General features: G+C 42.4%; 1 protein-coding gene across 2 annotated transcripts in view; it reads right to left on the reverse strand.

Annotated features, from left to right (window-relative positions):
- BckdhA (Branched chain keto acid dehydrogenase E1 subunit alpha) overlaps window positions 1–22,664 on the reverse strand; it is an 89,870-nt gene that overhangs the window by 56,352 nt on the left and 10,854 nt on the right. Inside the window, exon 3 of one of the 2 annotated variants that reach the window (XM_071686189.1) lies at window positions 19,796–19,940. In XM_071686189.1, the coding sequence (XP_071542290.1) occupies window positions 19,796–19,940 (145 nt within the window). The remainder of the gene's footprint in view (window positions 1–19,795; window positions 19,941–22,664) is intronic. The other variant, XM_071686190.1, reaches the window with a different exon arrangement.

Below are 22,664 nucleotides of genomic sequence, written 5' to 3' on the forward strand. Positions count from 1 at the left end.
TCATCAGCGAACAACAACTGCCTCACTTCCCAAGCTCTCTCATCCCCAACAGACTGCATACTTGCCCCTCTTTCCAAAACTCTTGCATTCACCTCCCTAACAACCCCATCCAAAAACAAATTAAACAACCATGGAGACATCGCACACTCCTGCCGCAAACCTACATTCACAACATATATACATACATATACATTTCAACATGAGCTGTGGTTTCGGTGCATTACACATGACAGCTAGAGACAGAGTGTGAAATAATGTGGCCTTTGTTTTCTCCTCCTAGCGCTATCTCACGCACATGTGGGGGAAGGGGGGTGCCATTTCAAGTGTGGCAGGGTGGTGCCGGGAATGGATGAAGGCAGCAAGTATAAATGTGCACATATGTATATATGTACATGTCTGTGTATGTATATGTATGTAAAAGTTGAAATGTATAGGTATGTATACGTGCGTGTGTGGGTGTTCATGTATATACATGTGTATGTGGGTGGGTTGGGCCATTCTTTCATCTGTTTCCTTGCACTACCTTGCTAACACAGGAGACAGCAACAAAGTATAATAAATAAATATAAGCATTTCAATGTATACATACATACACATACACAGACATATACATGTATACACAAGTACATATTCATACTTGCAGCCTTCATCCATTCCCGTTGCCACCCCACCACACATGAAACAGCATCCCCCCCCCACCTGTGAGGTAGCACCAGGAAAAGACAAATAAGGCCACATTCATTCACACTCAGTCTCTAGCTGTCGTGTGTAATGAACCAAAACCACAGCTCCCTATCCACATCCAAAGCCCAAAGACCTTTACATGGTTAACCCAACGTTTCACGTGACCTGGTTCAGTCCAACGACAGCACATTGACCCCAGTATACCACATCACTCCAATTCACTTTATTCCTTTCACGCCTCTCACCCTCCTGTATTTTTAGGCCCTGATTGCTAAAAATCTTTTTCACTCCAAAAATATCATAAAAAGATATATAAAGAACAACACCAATCATAATGATTTTTTTTCATACACATTCGCCATTTCCCCCATCAGCAAGGTAGTGTTAAGAACAGAGGACTGAACCTAAGAGGGGAAAATCCTCGCTTGGCCCCATTCTCTATTCCTTCTTTTGGAAATGTCAAAACTGGAGGGGAGGATTTCCAGCCTCCCACTCCCTCCCCCTTTCAGTCACCTTTTACAATATGCAGAGAATACTTGGGAAGTATTCTTTCTCCCCCCTATCCCCAAGGATAAACAATAGTAATAATAGGATAGGTATAAGGGAGAAAGAATACTTCTCAGGCATTCCTCATGTGTCATAAAAGGCGACTAAAGGGGACAGAAGCAGGGGGGGGGATAGAAACCCTCCCCTCCTTGTATTTTAACTTTCTAAAAGAGGAAACACAAAAACAAGTCATGCGGGGAGTGCTCATCCTCCTCGAAGGCTCAGATTGGGGTGTCTAAATGTGTGTGGATGTAACCAAGATGAGAAAAAAGGAGAGATATGTAGTATGTTTGAAAAAAGGAGCCTGGATGTTTTGGCTCTGAGTGAAACGAAGCTCAAGGGTAAAGAAGAGTGGTTTGGGAATGTCTTGGGAGTAAAGTCAGGGGTTAGTGAGAGGACAAGAGCAAGGGAAGGAGGGGTGGTGGGAGTATGTGATAGAGTGTAAGAAACTAAACTCTAGATTGATATGGGTAAAACTGAAAGTGGATGGAGAGAGATGGGTGATTATTGGTGCATATGCACCTGGGCATGAGAAGAAAGATCATGAGAGGCAAGTGTTTTGGGAGCAGCTGAGTGAGAGTCTTAGTAGTTTTGATGCACGAGACCAGGTTATAGTGATGGGTGATTTGAATGCAAAGGTGAGTAATGTGGCAGTTGAGGGAATAATTGGTGTACATGGGGTGTTCAGTGTTGTACACAGAAATGGTGAAAAGCTTGTAGATTAAAGTGCTGAAAAAGGACTGGTGATTGGGAATATCTGGTTTAAAAAAAGAGATATACATATGTATATGTATGTAAGTAGGAGAGATGGCCAGAGAGCGTTATTGGATTATGTGTTAATTGATAGGTGTGTGAAAGAGAGACTTTTGGATGTTACTGTGCTGAGAGAGGCAACTAGAGGGATGTCTGATCATTATCTTGTGGAGGTGAAGGTGAAGATTTGTAGAGGTTTTCAGAAAAGAAGAGAGAATGTTGGGGTGAAGAGAGTGGTGAGAGAAAGTGAGCTTGGGAAGGAGACTTGTGTGAGGGAGTACCAGGAGAGACTGAGTACAGAATGGAAAAAGTTGAGAATAAAGGACATAAGGAGAGTGGGGGAGGAATGGGATGTATTTAGGTAAGCAGTGATGGCTTATCCAAAAGATGCTTATGGCATGAGAAGTGTGGGAGGTGGGCAGATGAGAAAGGGTAGTGAGTGGTGGGATGAAGAAGTAAGAGTATTAGTGAAAGAGAAGAGAGAGGGCATTTGGATGATTTTTGCTGGGAAATAAAGCAAATGAGTGGGAGATGTATAAAAGAAAGAGGCAGGAGGCCAAGAGAAAGGTACAAGAGGTGAAAAAGAGGGCAAATGAGAGTTGGGGTGAGAGAGAATCATTAAATTTTGGAGAGAATAAAAATATGTTTTGGAAGGAGGTAAATAAAGTGCGTAAGACAAGGGAACAAATGGTAATATCATTGAAGGGGGCTAATGGAGAGGTGATAACAAGTAGTGGTGATGTGAGAAGGAGATGGAGTGAGTATTCTGAAGGTTTGTTGAATGTGTTTGATGAAAGAGTGGCAAATATAAGGTGTTTTGGTCGAAGTGGTGTGCAAAGTGAGAGGGTTAGGGAAAATGATTTGGTAAACAAAGTAGAGGTAGTAAAAGTTTTGCGGAAGATGAAAGCCGGCAAGGCAGTGGGTTTGGATGGTATTGCAGTGGAGTTTATTATAAAAGAGGATGATTTTATTGTTGATTGGTTGGTAAGGTTATTTAATGTATGTATGACTCATGGTGGGGTGCCTGAGGACTGGCGGAATGCTTGCATAGTGCCATTGTACAAAGGCAAAGACGATAAGAGTGAGTGCTCAAATTACAGAGGTATAAGTTTGTTGAGTATTCCTGGGAAATTATATGGGAGGGTATTGATTGAGAGGGTGAAGACATGTACAGAGCATCAGATTGGGGAAGAGCAGTGTGGTTTCAGAAGTGGTAGAGGATATGTGGATCACATGTTTGCTTTGAAAAATGTATGTGAGAAATACAGAAAAGCAATTGGATTTGTATGTAGCATTTATGGATCTGGAGAAGGCATATGATAGACTTGATAGAGATGCTCTGTGGAAGGTATCAAGAATATATGGCGTGGGAGGTAAGTTGATAGAAGCAGTGAAAAGTTTTTATCGAGGATTTAAGGCATGTGTACGTGTAGGAAGAGAAGAAGGTGAGTGGTTCTCAGTGAATGTTTGTTTGCGGCAGGGGTGCGTGATGTCTCCATGGTTGTTTAATTTGTTTATGGATGGGGTTGTTAGGGAGGTGAATGCAAGAGTTTTGGAAAGAGGGGCAAGTATGCAGTCTGTTGTGGATGAGAGAGCTTGGGAAATGAGTCAGTTGCTGTTCAATGATGATAAAGCACTGGTGGCTGATTCATGTGAGAAACTGCAGAAGCTGGTGACTGAGTTTGGTAGAGTGTGTGAAAGAAGAAAGTTGAGAGTAAATGTGAATAAGAGCAAGGTTATTAGGTCAGTAGGGTTGAGGGACAAGTCAATTGGGAGGTAAGTTTGAATGGAGAAAAACTGGAGGAAGCGAAGTGTTTTAGATATCTGGGAGTGGATTTGGCAGCAGATGGAACCATGGAAGCAGAAATGAATCATAGGGTGGGGGAGGGGGTAAAAATTCTGGGAGTGGTGAAAAATGTGTGGAAGTCAAGAACGTTATCTTGGGAAGCAAAAATGGGTATGTTTGAAGGAATAGTGGTTCCCACAATGTTATATGGTTGCGAGGCGTGGGCCATAGATAAGTGTTGTGCGGAGGAGGGTGGATGTGCTGGAAATAAGATGTTTGAGGACAATATGTGGTGTGAGGTGGTTTGATCGAGTAAGTAATGAAAGGGTAAGAGAGATGTGTGGAAATAAAAAGAGTGTGGTTGAGAGAGCAGAAGAGGGTGTTTTGAAATGTTTTGGTCACATGGAGAGAATGAGTGAGGAACGATTGACCAAGAGGATATATGTGTCAGAGGTGGAGGGAACGAGGAGAAGTGGGAGACCAAATTGGAGGTGGAAAGATGGAGTGAAAAAGATTTTGAGTGATCGGGGCCTGAACATGCAGGAGGGTGAAAGGCGTGCAAGGAATAGAGTGAATTGGAACGATGTGGTATACCGGGATCGACGTATTGTCAATCGATTGAACCAGGGCATGTGAAGAGTCTGTGGTAAATATGGAAAGTTTTGTGGGGCCTCGATGTGGAAAGGTAACTGTGGTTTCGGTGCATTATACATGACAGCTAGAGACTGAGTGTGAACGAATGTGGCCTTTGTTATCTTTTCCTAGCACTAACTCATGCACATGCGGGGGAAGAGGGTTGCCATTTCATGTGTGGTGGGGTGGCGATGGGAATGAATAAGGGCAGACAGTATGAATTATGTACATGTGTATATATGTATATGTATATATGTGTGTGGACGTGTATGTATATACATGTGTATGGGGGTGGGTTGGGCCATTTCTTTTGTCTATTTCCTTGCGCTACCTCGCAAACGCGGGAGACAGCGACAAAGTAAAATAAATATAAATAAATAAATATGTATATGTCTATTTATTTATTTTGCTTTGTTGGTGTCTCCCGCATTTGTGAGGTAGCGCAAGGAAACAGACTAAAGAAATGGCCCACCCCACCCCTATACACATGTATATACATACACGTCCACACACGCAAATATACATACCTATACATCTCAATGTACACATATACATACACACACAGACATATACATATATACACATGTACATAATTCATACTGTCTGCCTTTATTTATTCCCATCGCCACCTCACCACACATGGAATAACATCCCCCTCCCCCCTCATGTGTGCAAGGCTAGTGCTAGGAAAAGACAACAAAGGCCACATTCATTCACACTAAGTCTCTAGCTGTCATGTAATAATACCCAAAACCACAGCTCCCTTTCCATATCCAGGCCCCACAGAACTTTCCATGGTTTACCCCAGACGCTTCACGTGCCCTGATTCAATCCATTGACAGCACGTCGACCCCGGTATACCACATCGATCAATTCACTCTATTCCTTGCTCGCCTTTCACCCTCCTGCATGTTCAGGCCACGATCACTCAAAATCTTTCTCACTCCATCTTTCCACCTCCAATTTAGTCTCCCACTTCTCCGCGTTCCCTCCACCTCCGACACACATATCCTCTTGGTCAATCTTTCCTCACTCATTCTCTCCATGTGCCCAAACCATTTCAAAACACCCTCTTTTGCTCTCTCAACCACGCTCTTTTTATTTCCACACATCTCTCTTACCCTTACATTACTTACTCGATCAAACCACCTCACACCACACACTGTCCTCAAACATCTCATTTCCAGCACATCCACCCTCCTGCGCACAACTCTATCCATAGCCCATGCCTCGCAACCATACAACACTATTCCTATAAACATACCCATTTTTGCTTTCCAAGATAATGTTCTCGACTTCCACACATTCTTCAAGGCTCCCACGATTTTCGCCCCCTCCCCCACCCTATGATTCACTTACGCTTCCATGGTTCCATCCGCTGCCAGATCCACTCCCAGATATCTAAAACACTTTACTTCCTCCAGTTTTTCTCCATTCAAATCCCAATTGACTTGACCCTCAACCCTACTGTACCTAATAACCTTGCTCTTATTCACATTTACCCTTAACTTTCTTCATTCACACACTTTACCAAACTCAGTCACCAGCTTCTGCAGTTTCTCACATGAATCAGCCACCAGCGCTCTATCATCAGCGAACAACAACTGACTCACTTCCCAAGCTCTCTCATCCCCAACATTATCTCGGAAAGCAAAAATGGGTATGTTTGAAGGAATAGTGGTTCCAACAATGTTGTATGGTTGCGAGGCGTGGGCTATGGATAGAGTTGTGCGCAGGAGGGTGGATGTGCTGGAAATGAGATGTTTGAGGACAATGTGTGGTGTGAGGTGGTTTGATCGAGCAAGTAATGCAAAGGTAAGAGAGATGTGTGGAAATAAAAAGAGTGTGGTTGAGAGAGCAGAAGAGGGTGTTTTGAAATGGTTTGGGCACATGGAGAGAATGAGTGAGGAAAGATTGACCAAGAGGATATATGTGTCGGAGGTGGAGGGAACGAGGAGAAGTGGGAGACCAAATTGGAGGTGGGAAGATGGAGTGAAAAAGATTTTGAGTGATCAGGGCCTGAACATGCAGGAGGGTGAAAGGCGGGCAAGGAATAGTGTGAATTGGATCAATGTGGTATACTGGGGTTGACGTGCTGTCAGTGGATTGAATCAGGGCATGTGAAGCATCTGGGGTAAACCATGGAAAGTTGTGTGGGGCATGGATGTGGAAAGGGAGCTGTGGTTTCAGGCATTATTGCATGACAGCTAGAGACTGAGTGTGAACGAATGGGGCATTTGTTGTCTTTTCCTAGTGCTATCTCACACATATGAGGGGGGAGGGGGATGGTATTCCATGTGTGGCGAGGTGGTGATGGGAATAAATAGAGGCAGACAATGTGAATTGTGTGCATGGGTATATATGTATGTGTCTGTGTGTGTATATATATGTGTACATTGAGATGTATAGGTATGTATATTTTGCGTGTGTGGACGTGTATGAGAATGGGTAGGGCCATTTCTTTCATCTGTTTCCTTGTGCTACCTCGCAAACGTGGGAGACAGCGACAAAGCAAAATAAATAAATGAATAATATTTCTTTTTTTCTTTTGCTTTGTCACTGTCTCCTGCGTTTGGGAGGTAGCGCAAGGAAACAGACGAAAGAAATGGCCCAACCCACCCCCATACACAATGTATACACACACACACGTCCACACACGCAAATATACATACCTATACAGTCACCCCCTTTCTTAATAAATTCCACTGCAATACCATCCAAACCTGCTGCCTTGCCGGCTTTCATCTTCCGCAAAGCTTTTACTACCTCTTCTCTGTTTACCAAATCATTTTCCCCAACCCTCTCACTTTGCACACCACCTCGACCAAAACACCCTATATCTGCCACTCTATCATATAAAAATATATCCCTGGGGATAGGGAAGAAAGAATACTTCCCACATATTCCCTGCGTGTCGTAGAAGGCGACTAAAAGGGAAGGGAGCGGGGGGCTGGAAATCCTCCCCACTCATTTTTTTTTTTTTTCCAAAAGAAGGAACAGAGAAGGGGGCCATGTGAGGATATTCTCTCAAAGGCCCAGTCCTCTGTTCTTAACGCTACCTCGCTAATGCAGGAAATGGCGAATAGTATAAAAGAATATTTATATTATTATTATACTTTGTCGCTGTCTCCCGCGTTTGCGAGGTAGCGCAAGGAAACAGACGAAAGAAATGGCCCAACCCCCCCCCCCATACACATGTATATACATACGTCCACACACGCAAATATACATACCTACACAGCTTTCCATGGTTTACCCCAGACGCTTCACATGCCTTGCTTCAATCCACTGACAGCACGTCAACCCCGGTATACCACATCGCTCCAATTCACTCTATTCCTTGCCCTCCTTTCACCCTCCTCCATGTTCAGGCCCCGATCACACAAAATCTTTTTCACTCCATCTTTCCACCTCCAATTTGGTCTCCCTCTTCTCCTTGTTCCCTCCACCTCCGACACATATATCCTCTTGGTCAATCTTTCCTCACTCATCCTCTCCATGTGCCCAAACCACTTCAAAACACCCTCTTCTGCTCTCTCAACCACGCTCTTTTTATTTCCACACATCTCTCTTACCCTTACGTTACTCACTCGATCAAACCACCTCACACCACACATTGTCCTCAAACATCTCATTTCCAGCACATCCATCCTCCTGCGCACAACTCTATCCATAGCCCACGCCTCGCAACCATACAACATTGTTGGAACCACTATTCCTTCAAACATACCCATTTTTGCTTTCCGAGATAATGTTCTCGACTTCCACACATTCTTCAAGGCCCCCAGGATTTTCGCCCCCTCCCCCACCCTATGATCCACTTCCGCTTCCATGGTTCCATCCGCTGCCAGATCCACTCCCAGATATCTAAAAGAAAGAAAGAAAAAAAAAAAAAAAAATATATATATATATATATATATATATATATATATATATATATATATATATATATATATATATATATATCACACAGAAGCTGGTGACTGAGTTTGGAAAAGTGTGTGGAAGAAGAAAGTTAAGAGTAAATGTGAATAAGAGCAAGGTTATTAGGTACAGTAGGGTTGAGGGTCAAGTCAATTGGGTGGCAAGTTTGAATGGAGAAAAACTGGAGGAAGTAAAGTGTTTTAGATATCTGGGAGTGGATCTGGCAGCGGATGGAACCATGGAAGCGGAAGTGGATCATAGGGTGGGGGAGGGGGCGAAAATCCTGGGAGCCTTGAAGAATGTGTGGAAGTCGAGAACATTATCTCGGAAAGCAAAAATGGGTATGTTTGAAGGAATAGTGGTTCCAACAATGTTGTATGGTTGCGAGGAGTGGGCTATGGATAGAGTTGTGCGCAGGAGGGTGGATGTGCTGGAAATGAGATGTTGAGGACAATGTGTGGTGTGAGGTGGTTTGATTGAGTAAGTAACGTAAGGGTAAGAGAGATGTGTGGAAATAAAAAGAGCGTGGTTGGGAGAGCAGAAGAGGGTGTTTTGAAATGGTTTGGGCACGTGGAGAGAATGAGTGAGGAAAGATTGACCAAGAGGATATATGTGTTGGAGGTGGAGGGAACGAGGAGAAGTGGGAGACCAAATTGGAGGTGGAAAGATGGAGTGAAAGAGATTTTGTGTGATCGGGGCCTGAACATGCAGGAGGGTGAAGGGAGGGCAAGGAATAGAGTGAATTGGATCAATGTGGTATACCGGGGTTGACGTGGTGTCAGTGGATTGAATCGGGGCATGTGAGGCATCTGGGGTAGACCATGGAAAGCTGTGTAGGTATGTATATTTGCGTGTGTGGACGTATGTATATATATGTGTATGGGGGTGGGTTGGGCCATTTCTTTCGTCTGTTTCTTTGCGCTACCTCGCGAACGCGGGAGACAGCGAAAAAAAAAAAGAAAAAAAAATATGTTTGTTGAGTATTCCTGGTAAATTATATGGGAGGGTATTGATTGAGAGGGTGAAGGCATGTACAGAGCATCAGATTGGGGAAGAGCAGTGTGGTTTCAGAAGTGGTAGAGGATGTGTGGATCAGGTGTTTGCTTTGAAGAATGTATGTGAGAAATACTTAGAAAAGCAAATGGATTTGTATGTAGCATTTATGGATCTGGAGAAGGCATATGATAGAGTTGATAGAGATGCTCTGTGGAAGGTATTAAGAATATATGGTGTGGGAGGCAAGTTGTTAGAAGCAGTGAAAAGTTTCTATCGAGGATGTAAGGCGTGTGTACGTGTAGGAAGAGAGAAAGTGATTGGTTCTCAGTGAATGTAGGGTTGCGGCAGGGGTGTGTGATGTCTCCATGGCTGTTTAATTTTTTCATGGATGGGGTTGTTAGGGAGGTGAATGCAAGAGTTTTGGAAAGAGGGGCAAGTATGAAGTCTGTTGGGGATGAGAGAGCTTGGGAAGTGAGTCAGTTGTTGTTCGCTGATGATACAGCGCTGGTGGCTGATTCATGTGAGAAGCTGCAGAAGCTGGTGACTGAGTTTGGTAAAGTGTGTGAAAGAAGAAAGTTAAGAGTAAATGTGAATAAGAGCAAGGTTATTAGGTACAGTAAGGTTGAGGGTCAAATCATTTGGGAGGTAAGTTTGAATGGAGAAAAACTGGAGGAAGTAAAGTGTTTTAGATATCTTGGAGTGGATCTGGCAGCGGATGGAACAATGGAAGCGAAAGTGGATCATAGGGTGGGGGAGGGGGCGAAAATTCTGGGAGCCTTGAAGAATGTGTGGAAGTCGAGAACATTATCTCGGAAAGCAAAAATGGGTATGTTTGAAGGAATAGTGGTTCCAACAATGTTGTATGGTTGCGAGGCGTGGGCTATGGATACAGTTGTGCGAAGGAGGATGGATGTGCTGGAAATGAGATGTCTGAGGACAATGTGTGGTGTGAGGTGGTTTGATCGAGTAAGTAACGTAAGGGTAAGAGAGATGTGTGGAAATAAAAAGAGCGTGGTTGAGAGAGCAGAAGAGGGTGTTTTGAAATGGTTTGGGCACATGGAGAGAATGAGTGAGGAAAGATTGACCAAGAGGATATATGTGTCGCAGGTGGAGTGCGAGGGTTAGGGAAAATGAGTTGGTAAACAGAGAAGAGGTAGTAAAAGCTTTGCGGAAGATGAAAGCCGGCAAGGCAGCAAGTTTGGATGGTATTGCAGTGGAATTTATTAAAAAAGGGGGTGACTGTATTGTTGACTGGTTGGTAAGGTTATTTAATGTGTGTATGACTCATGGTGAGGTGCCTGAGGATTGGCAGAATGCGTGCATAGTGCCATTGTACAAAGGCAAAGGGGATAAGAGTGAGTGCTCAAATTACAGAGGTATAAGTTTGTTGAGTATTCCTGGCAAATTATATGGGAGGGTATTGATTGAGAGGGTGAAGGCATGTACAGAGCATCAGATTGGGGAAGAGCAGTGTGGTTTCAGAAGTGGTAGAGGATGTGTGGATCAGGTGTTTGCTTTGAAGAATGTATGTGAGAAATACTTAGAAAAGCAAATGGATTTGTATGTAGTATTTATGGATCTGGAGAAGGCATATGATAGAGTTGATAGAGATGCTCTGTGGAAGGTATTAAGAATATATGGTGTGGGAGGCAAGTTGTTAGAAGCAGTGAAAAGTTTTTATCAAGGATGTAAGGCATGTGTACGTGTACGAAGAGAGGAAAGTGATTGGTTCTCAGTGAATGTAGGTTTGCGGCAGGGGTGTGTGATGTCTCCATGGTTGTTTAATTTGTTTATGGATGGGGTTGTTAGGGAGGTGAATGCAAGAGTTTTGGAAAGAGGGGCAAGTATGAAGTCTGTTGGGGATGAGAGAGCTTGGGAAGTGAGTCAGTTGTTGTTCGCTGATGATACAGCGCTGGTGGCTGATTCATGTGAGAAACTGCAGAAGCTGGTGACTGAGTTTGGTAAGTGTGTGAAAGAAGAAAGTTAAGAGTAAATGTGAATAAGTGCAAGGTTATTAGGTACAGTAGGGTTGAGGGTCAATTCAATTGGGAGGTGAGTTTGAATGGAGAAAAACTGGAGGAAGTGAAGTGTTTTAGATATCTGGGAGTGGATCTGGCAGCGGATGGAACCATGGAAGCAGAAGTGGATCATAGGGTGGGGGAGGGGGCGAAAATTCTGGGAGCCTTGAAGAATGTGTGGTAGTCGAGAACATTATCTCGGAAAGCAAAAATGGGTATGTTTGAAGGAATAGTGGTTCCAACAATGTTGTATGGTTGCGAGGCGTGGACTATGGATAGAGTTGTGCGCAGGAGGATGGATGTGTTGGAAATGAGATGTTTGAGGACAATGTGTGGTGTGAGGTGGTTTGATCGAGTAAGTAACGTAAGGGTAAGAGAGATGTGTGGAAATAAAAAGAGCGTGGTTGAGAGAGCAGAAGAGGGTGTTTTGAAATGGTTTGGGCACATGGAGAGAATGAGTGAGGAAAGATTGACCAAGAGGATATATGTGTCGGAGATGGAGGGAACGAGGAGAAGAGGGAGACCAAATTGGAGGTGGAAAGATGGAGTGAAAAAGATTTTGTGTGATCGGGGCCTGAACATGCAGGAGGGTGAAAGGAGGGCAAGGAATAGAGTGAATTGGAGCGATGTGGTATACAGGGGTTGACGTGCTGTCAGTGGATTGAATCAAGGCATGTGAAGCGTCTGGGGTAAACCATGGAAAGCTGTGTAGGTATGTATATTTGCGTGTGTGGACGTGTGTATGTACGTGTGTATGGGGGTTGGGCCATTTCTTTCGTCTGTTTCCTCGCGCTACCTCGCAAACGCGGGAGACAGCGACAAAGTATAAAAAAAAAAAAAAAAAAAAAAAAAGAATATATATATATATATATATATATATATATATATATATATATATATATATATATATATATATATATATTTTTTTTTTCATACTATTCGCTATTTCCCGCGATAGCGAGGTAGCGTTAAGAACAGAGGACTGGGCCTTTGAGGGAATATCCTCACCTGGACCTCTTCTCTGTTCCTTCTTTTGGAAAATTAAAAAAAAAAATATTTGTAAATTACTGAAAATAAGGAAAATACTTTCATTAAATTAAAACATATAATGTAAATGCCTTACTTCACCAAATGTTAAGCATCAAAAAACTAAGACAACCAGGAGAGACTGATTCTCTTGAAATTACTGAACTTTATCTTGCTTCATCTTCAGCACATCTTCCCAGTAATATGCTAATGTACAAGAAACATTATACATAGTTAGAATCTCTCATTACACTTGCAATATTTAACATTCATCACAAAGATCTGGATGATATTTATTGAGATAGTTTTGCAACAATAATTTGAATATAAGCTGCCTTCTCACTCCACAAAACCTGACATGAAGAAATGTTCTCAATTATGGGAAAGTCCCAGAGTTACTAACTGCACTGTTTACACTGGAGGAAATTCTGAGTCATCATCAAACTTAAGGACACTCTTTGGAGGCGATTCACAAGCAGTAGCCATCTCACTCATCTTGTCTGCTTCAACGCGCTAAGGTGGAGAGACAGTTCTTGTATCTGAATAGGCAATGTAGCAGGTGCGGGAGTTGGGCGGCCTCTCCTGGTGTCGACAGAGTGTGGGTGGGAGTGGGCGGCCCTGGATGTCACCACACCACACCGTTCGTCTGTATATGTCTGTGTGTGTATATATATATGTACGTTGAGATGTATAGGTATGTATATGTGCTGTGTGTGGACATGTATGTATATACATGTGTATGTGGGTGGGTTGGGCCATTCTTTCGTCTGTTTCCTTGCGCTACCTCGCTAACGCAGTAGACAGCAACAAAGTATAATAACTAAATAATATTTATCCATTTATATAAATGAATAGATCTTTTTTCTTTCATACTATCGCCATTTCCAGAGTTAGCATGGTAGCGTTAAGAACAGAGGACTGGACCTTTGAGGGAATATCCTCACCTGGCCCCCTTCTCTGTTCCTTTTTTTGGAAAATTAAAAAAGAAAAAAAAAAAAAAAAAAACGAGAGGGGAGGATTTCCAGCCTCCCGCTCCCTTCTCTTTTAGTCGCCTTCTACGACATGCAGGGAATACGTGGGAAGTATTCTTTCTCCCCTATCACCAGGGATAATAAATGAATAGATAAATAAATAAATAACTAAATAATAATAATAACAAGAAGCAAAAGAACAAAATGAAGAAGAATATATGCAATGAACCCTTTTCCTTGTTCCTGGTTCTACCTTGCTGCGCCAGGAAATGGTGAATAAGTAGAACAAGCATGAAAAAATGAATAACAATAATAATGATAAAAAAGTGGGGAATGGGAAACCTCTCCTTGTGTATCAATACTTTCCTATAAAGGAACTGAAGGAACCAAGTGAGTATTTTATCATCTAAGGCTCAGTCATCTATTCCTGATGGTGCATCACTAAGGTAAAAAGAAATTAATAATAATAATAAAGACAAAAATTATCATGATTTGGTAAACAGAGAAGGGGTAGTGAAAGCTCTGTGGAAGATGAAAGCCGGCAAGGCGGCGGGTTTGGATGGTATTGCTGTGGAATTTATATAAAAAAGGGGGTGAATGTGTTGTTGACTGGTTGGTGAGGATATTCAGTGCATGTATGGTTAATGGTGAAGTCCCTGAGGATTGGCAGAATGCATGCATAGTGCCATTGTACAAAGTCACAGGGGATAAACGTGAGTGTTCAAATTACAGAGGTATAAGTTTGTTGAGTATTCCTGGCAAATTATATGGGAGGTTATTGATTGAGAGGGTGAAGGCATGTACAGAGCATCAGACTGGGGAAAAGCAATGCGGTTTCAGAAGTGGTAGACGATGTGTGGATCAGGTGTTTGCTTTGAAGAATGTATGAGAAATACTTAGAACAGATGGATTTGTATGTAGCATTTATGGATCTGGAGAAGGCATATGATAGAATTGATAGAGATGCTCTGTTGAAAGTATTAAGAGTTTATGGTGTGGGAGGAAAGTTTTTATCGAGGATGTAAGGCATGTGTACGTGTACGAAAAGAGGAAAGTAATTGGTTCCCAGTGAATGTCGGTTTGTGGCAAGGGTGCTTGATGTCTCCATGGTTGTTTAATTTGTTTATGGATGGGGTTGTTAGGGAGGTGAATGCAAGAGTTTTGGAGAGGGGCAAGTGTGCTGTCTGTTGTCGATGACAGGGCATGGGAAGTGAGTCAGTTGTTTGCTGATGATACAGCACTGGTGGCTGATTCAAGTGAGAAACTACAGAAGTTGGTGACTGAGTTTGATAAAGTGAGTGAGAGAAGAAAGTTAAGAGTAAATATGAATAAGAGCAAGGTTACTAGGTTCAGTAGGGTTGAGGGACAAGTAAATTAGGAAGTAAGTTTGAATGGAGAAAAACTGGAGGAAGTGAAGTGTTTTAGATATCTGGGAGTGGATTTGGCAGCAGATAGAAACATGGAAGCGGAAGTGAGTCACAGGGTGAGGGAGGGGGCGAAAGTTCTGGGAGCGCTGAAGAATGTGTGGAAGGCGAGAACATAATCTCAAGAGAGCAAAATTGGGTATGTTTGAAGGAATAGTGGTTCCAACAATGCTATATGGTTGTGAGGCATGAGCTATAGATAGGGTTATGCGGAGGAGGGTGGATGTGTTGGAAATGAGATGTTCTAGGACAATATGTGGCGTGAGGTGGTTTGATCGAGTAAGTAATAAAAAGGTAAGAGAGATGTGTGATAATAAAAAGAGTGTGGTTGAGAGAGCAGAAGAGAGTGTATTGAAATGTTTTGGTCACATGGAGAGAACGAGTGAGGAAAGATTGACAAAAGAGGATATATGTCAAAGGTGGTGGGAAAGAGGAGAAGTTCGAGACCATATTGGAAGTGGAAGGATGGAGTGAAAAAGATTTTGAGTGATCGGGGCCTGAACATGCAGGAGTGTGAAAGGCATGCAAGGAATAGAGTGAATTGGAACAATGTGGTATACCGGGGTCAACGTGCTATCAATGGATTGAACCAGGGCATGTGAAGCATCTGGGATAAACCATGGAAAGTTTTGTGGGACCTGGATATGGAAAGGACACTGTGGTTTCAGTGCATTACATTTGTCAGCTAGAGACTGAGTGTGAATGAATGTGGCCTTTTTTGTCTTTTCCTAGCACTAACTCACACGCATGCATGGGGAGAGGGGGTGCTATTTCATGAGACAGGGTGGCAGCGGGAATGCATGAAGGCAGCATGTATGAATGTACATATGTATATAAAAAAAGTCTGTGTATGTATATGTATGTATACATTGAAATGTATTGGTATGTATATGTACGTGTGTGGGTGTTTATGTATATACATGTGTATGTGGGTGGGTTGGGCCATTCTTTCGTCTGTTTCCTCACGCTACCTCACCAACGCGGGAGACAGTGACAAAGTATAATCAATAAATAAAAATAAATCTTTTTTCATCCCAGGGGATAGGGGAGAAAGAATAATTCCCAAGTATTCCTGAGGTTTTGTAGAAGGTGACTAAAGGGGACAGGAACAGGGTGCTAAAAACCCCTCCCTGTATATGAATTTCTAAAATGGGAAACAGAAGTAGGAGGCAAGCGGGGAGAGCTCATCCTCCTCCAAGGCTCAGATTGGGGTGTCTAAATGAGTGTGGATGTAACCAAGATGAGTACGTTTGAGGAAAAAACTTGGATGTTCTGGCTTTGAGTGAAATGAAAATCAAGGGTAAAGGGAGAGTGTTTTGGGAAAGTTTTGGATGTCTGGGGTTGATGAGAGGACAAGTGCTAAGGAAGGAGTAGCACTGCTCCTGAAGCAGGAGGTGTGAGAGTATGTTATAGAGTGTATGTAAATTCTAGACTGATGTGGGTTAAACTGAAAGTGGATGGAGAGCGATGGGAGATCACTGGTGCCTATGCAACTGGTCATGAGAAGAAAGATCATGAGAGGCAAGTGTTTTGGGAGCAGCTGAATGAGTGTGTTAGCAGCTTTGATGAACAAGACTGGGCTATAGTGATGGGTAATTTATATGCGAAGGTGAGTAATGTGGCAGTTGAGGGTATAATTGATGTACAGGAGGTGTTCAGTGTTGTAAATGGAAATGGTGAAGAGCTTGTGGATTGGTGTGCTGAAAAAAGACTGGTGCTTGGGAACACCTAGTTTAAAAAGAGAGACATACATAAATATATGTATGTAAGTAGGAGAGATGACTAGAGAGTGTTATTGGATTACATATCAATTGATAGGCCTGTGAAAGAGACTTGTGGAAGCTCAAGGGTAAAGGGGAAAGAAAGATTTGGAAAAGTCTTGGAAGTAAAGTCGGGGTTGGTGAGGACAAGTACTAAGGAAGGAGTAGCACTACTCCTGAAGCAGGTGTGGGAGTATGTGATACAGTGTAAGTAAATTCTAGATTGATGTGTGTAAAACTGAAAGTGGGTGGAAAGAGATGTGTGATCACTGGTGCCTATGCACCTGGTCATGAGAAGAAAGGTTGAGAGGCAAGTGATTTGGGAGCAGCTGAATGAGTGTGTTAGCAACTTTGATGCACAAGACTGGGCTATAGTGATGGGTAATTTATATGCGAAGGTGAGTAATGTGGCAGTTGAGGGTATAATTGGTGCACAGGGGGGGTTTAGTGTTGCAAATAGAAATGGTGAAGAGCTTGTGGATTGGTGTGCCAAAAAAAGACTGGTGCTTAGGAATACCTGGTTTAAAAAGAGAGATATACATAAGTATACGTATGTGAGTGGGAGAGATGGTTAAGGGGCATCATTGGATTACATGTTAATTGATAGACATGTAAATGAGAAACTTTTGGATGTTAATGTGCTGAGAGGGGCAGCAGGAGAGATGTCTAATCACTATCTTGTGGAGGCGAAGGTGAAGATTTGTAGAGGTCTTCAAAAAAGAAGAGAGAACATTGTGGAGAAGAGAGTGATGAGAGTAAGTGAGCTTGGAAAGGAGACTTGTGTGAGGAAGTACCAGGAGAGATTGAGTGTAGAATGGCAAAAGGTGAAAGCAAATGATTTGAGAGGATATATGTGTCAGAGGTGGAGGGAGCAAGGAGAAACAGGAGACCAAATATGCATATGTACATATTCATACTTGCTTTTCTTCATCCATTCCTGGATCTACCCCGCCCCACAGGAAAAAGCAGAGCTACCCCCTGCTTCAGCAAGGTAGCGCAAGGAAAAAAGACTAAAAAGACCATGTTCATTCACACTCAGTCTCTTGCTGTCATGTGAAATGCACCGAAACCACAGCTCCCTATCCACATCCAGGCCCCACAGACCTTTCCATGGTTTACCTCAGACATTTCACATGCCCTGGTTCAGTCCACTGACAGCACGCTGACCCCAGGTACACCACATTGTTCCAATTCACTCAATTCCTTGCAGGCCTTTCACCCTCCTGTATGTTCAGGCCCCAATCCCTTAAAATCTTTTTCACTCCATCCTTCCACATCCAATTTGGTCTCCTGCTTCTCCTTGTTCCCTCCACCTCTGACACATATATCCTCTTTGTCAATCTTTCCGCACTCATTCTTTCCATATGTCCGACCATTTTAGCAAACCCTTTTCTGCTCTCTCAACTGCACACTTTTTATTTCCACACATCTCTCTTACTCTTTCATTACTCAATCAAACCACCTCACACCACATATTGTCCTAAAACATCTGATTTCCAACATATTCACCCTCCTCCGAACAACTCTATCTATAGCCCATACCTTGCAACCATATAACACTGTTGGAACTACTATTCTTTCAAAAATACCCATTTTTACTCTCCAATATGATGTTCTTTCCTTCCACACATTCTTCATCGCTCCCAGAACCTTTGCCCCTTCCCCCGCCCTATGACTCATTTCCGCTTTCATAGTTCCATTCGCTGCTATACATATTCATCTTTATATCATAACTGATTGCCATTTCCGGCATTAGTGAGATAGTGCCAGGAAGAGAAGAAAAGGGTATATGGCAGATTGCGAGACAGGAATGTACCAGTGGAAGTTTAGCAAACGAGGAGGGCAGAATATAAAATATGTAAGCAGAATGGTAAGAAGCTGATAGAGAAGCAAAGAAAGAGTAGATGAAGATTTTGGAAGAAGTCAAGTGAAAAGTTTCTGGATAACAAACTATAATGGAAGATGATAAAGGAAACAGGTGAATGTAAGAGTAGAAATGTTTATGTGAGAAGTAAGGAAGGGGAGTTGCTGAATTAAAAGGAGGAAGTGAAAGGAAGACTGAAAGAGCAGTTTGAAGAACTTATGAATGTGGGGGAGGGGGACGCAGCAGTTGTAACATGCAAGGGTATGGGGGATGGAAGGAAGAGGATAAAAGGGCAGGGACCTATAGCAAAATGGGAGGTAGGAAGGGCAATAATGAGGCCGAAGGCAGGAAAGGTACCTGGAGTGGATAGGATTACGGCCGAGGATGCTGAAGTATGGAGAAGAAAGTGTGATAGAGTGGATGCATCTCATATGTAATTTAGCATGGAAACAGAATTTTATGCCTGAGGATTGGGTGCAAGCTATTCTTGTTCCATTATTAAAAGGAAAAGGTATTAAGGATGCATGAAGCAATCATAGGGGAAAAAGTCTGTAAGTATACCAGGAAACGTGTATTCAAGAATGATAACTGAAAGAATGATGGAAGTGACTGAATGCAGAATAAGTGAAGCACAAAGGCAGGGAATGTGTGGATCAGATTATTGTAGTAAAGATAAGCATGGAGAAGTATTTAGTGAAAAGTCACAAGAAACTGTTCCTCAATGCAAGTTAACAATGAATAAGCCACTGCTGACAAAGCAAATGAGAACTTGTGGAAGCAGAACCCTTCATTGAAATGAGCTGATATTCAAGAGGGGCCTTAAAGATCTAACATAAGGAAGTTTATCAGAAGTTGCAGGAATCAGCATAGGAGACCAAAACAATTAACTTGCTTCATGACAACATGAAAGTCCTTCCACTACACTTGCACCTCAAGATGAAGACCTTTGTTCGCTTCATGCTGAAGTGATGATGATATTGGGGATATATTCAGCCACTAAGTTACCACCGTTTCTAAACACACCTTCAAGGAGGTTCCCCTCCTCACAAAATTCAAGAAACTCATTAATCACGGCAATTTTTTCAATAGTTAATCTTACATTTACATGACTTTCTCACATATATTCATTCTTATGTCACCAATACAGTGAAAAACATCATATAATCCTACTGGAAACAACATAAAGAAAATATACATTGCAAGTGGCATAAAGATTGATCGAAGGGGGATTGGTACATATCACCACTGAACCCACATAATAAATGACTCCAAATATGCAGAGGCAAAACACATAGACTTTTAAGAACTACCGTGTATTTTGAAATTTAGACATATATCAATATCCATCACAAAATCAGAATTGCAGAAATAGAAATACAGATAAAAATCAATAAAAATTATATCACCAACCAGAAAAATATCACAGGACATTCAAGTGTTGCAGAGAAGTTGAAGGCAGCATGGGCATCTCCTTCACTAGATGTTCCTTCTCCAAAGTAACAGATGACACACAGACCATTCTGGGCACGTTTGAAGGCATACGCAGTCCCTACAGCTGACCAAATAAAAACATTAACTATTCTTTTATGAGAGAAACAATAATCTGATTACATGTATGTCTGAGGACAATATGTGGCGTGAGGTGGTTTGATCGAGTAGGTAATGAAAGGGTAAGAGAGATGTGTGGTAATATAAAGAGTGTGGTTGAGAGAACAGAAGAGGGTGTACTGAAATGGTTTGGACACATGGAGAAAAAGAGTGAGGAAAGATTGAAAAAGAGGATATATGTGTCAGAGGTGGAGGAAAAGCAGGAGACCAAACTGGAGGTGGAAGGATGGAGTGACACATATATCCCCTTTGTCAATCTTTCCTCACTCATTCTCTCCATATGTCCAAACCATTTCAACGCACTCTTTTCTACTCTATCAACCACACTCCTTTTATTTCCACACATCTCTATTTCCCTTTCATTACTTACTCGATCAAACCACCTCACACCACATATTGTCCTTAAACATTTCATTTCCATCACATCCACCCTCCTCTGTACAACTCCATCTATAGTCCATGCCTCGCAACCATATAACATTGTTGGAACCACTATTCCTTTAACCATATCCATTTTTGCTCTCCAAGATAAATGTTCTCTTCTTCCACACATTCTTTATCGCTCCCAGAACCTTCGCCCCCTCCCCCATCCTGTGACTCACTTCTGCTTCCAAGTAATCTTACTCTTATTCACATTTACCTGCAACTTCCTCCTTTCACACACTTTACCAAAACTCAGTCACCAACTTCTGCAGTTTCTCATATGAATCAGCCACTAGAGCTGTATCATCAGCAAACAACAAGTGACTCACTTCCCAGGCCCTGTCATCTCCAACAGACCACATACTCGCTACTCTCTCCAAAACTCTTGCATTTACCTCCCTAACAACCCCATCCATAAACAGATTAATCATGGGGACATCAGGCACCCCTGCCACAAACCAATATTCACTGGGAACCAATCACTCTCCTCTCTTCCTACTCATAAACATGTCTTATATCCTTGATAAAAACTTTTCGATGCTTCTAGCAATTTACTTTCCATACCATATACTCTTAATACCTTCCACAAAGCATCTCTATCAACCCTATCATATGCCTTCTCCAGATCCATAAATGCTACATACAAATCCATCTGTTCTTCTAAGTATTTCTCACATACATTCTTCAAAGCAAACACCTGATCCACACATCCTCTACCACTTCTGAAACCACACTGCTCTTCCCCAATCTGATGCTCTGTACATGCCTTCACCCTCTCAATCAATACCCTCCCATACAATTTCCCAGGAATACTCAACAAACTTATACCTCTGTAATTTGAACACTCATCTATATCCCCTTTCCCTTTACAAAATGGCAATATGCATACATTCCGCCAATCCTCAGGCACTTCATCATGAACCAACCAGTCAACAACACAGTCACCCCCTTTTTTAATTAGTCCCACTGCAATACCATCCAAACCCGCTGCCTTGCCAGCTTTCATCTTCCGCAAAGCTTTCACTACCTCTTCTCTGTCTATCAAACCATTCTCCCTGAGCCTCTCACTTTGCACACCACCTTGACCAAAACACCCTATATCTGCCACTCTAACATCAAACACATTCAACAAACCTTCAAAATACTCACTCCATCTCTGTCTCCCTTCACCACTACTTGTTATTACCTCGCCATTAGCCCCCTTCACTGATGTTCCCATGTGTTCTCTTGTCTTATGCACTTTATTTACCTCCTTCTAAAACATCTTTTTATTCTCCCTAAAATCTAATGACACTCTCTCACCCCAACTCTCATTTGCCCTCTTTTTCACCTCTTGCACCTTTCTCTTAACCTCCTGCCTCTTTCTTTTACACATCTCCCAGTCATTCGCACTACTTCTCTGCAAAAATCGTCCAAACGCCTCTCCCTTCTCTTTCACTAACAATCTTACATCTTCATACCATCACTCACTACCCTTTTTAATCTGCCCACCTCCCACCTTTCTCATGCCACAAAGCATCTCTTACGCAAGCCATCACTGCTTCCCTAAATACATCCCATTCCTTCCCCACTCCCCTTACATCATTTGCTCTCACCTTTTTCCATTCTGCACTCAATCTCTCCTTTCCAAGCTCACTTACTCTCACCACTTTCCTTACCCCAACATTCTTTTTTCTGAAAACCTCTACAAATCTTCACCTTTGCCTCTACATGATAATGATCAGACATCCCTCCAGCTGCCCCTCTCAGCACATTAACATCCAAAAGTCTCTCTTTCACATGCCTATCAACAAACGCTCTCTGGCCATCTCTCCTACTTACATATGTATAACTATGTATTTCTCTCTTTTTAAACCATGTATTCCCAATCACCAGTACTTTTTCAGCACACAAATCTACAAGCTCTTCACTATTTCCATGTACAACACTGAACACCTCATAAACACCAATTATACCCTCGAGTGCCACATTATATATTAAAAAGCACGGTGACATCACACAGCATTATCTCACACCCAGATGTATCCCAGAACTTTTCCTCAGCTCTCCATCCACTCTTACATACATGTTTGCTCCTCTGTAGAAGGCTTTCACGCTATCCAACAGCTGTCCCACTAGACCATATATACTTAGCACATTCCATAAAGCTTTCCACTCGACTTTGTCACATGCTTCTTCCAGATCCATGAAAGCTGCACACAACTTCTTACCTTTCACTAAATACTTTTCCATGGTTATCTTTACTACA

Source organism: Panulirus ornatus, chromosome 41, assembly GCF_036320965.1.
Source record: "Panulirus ornatus isolate Po-2019 chromosome 41, ASM3632096v1, whole genome shotgun sequence".
Taxonomy (NCBI): domain Eukaryota; kingdom Metazoa; phylum Arthropoda; class Malacostraca; order Decapoda; family Palinuridae; genus Panulirus; species Panulirus ornatus.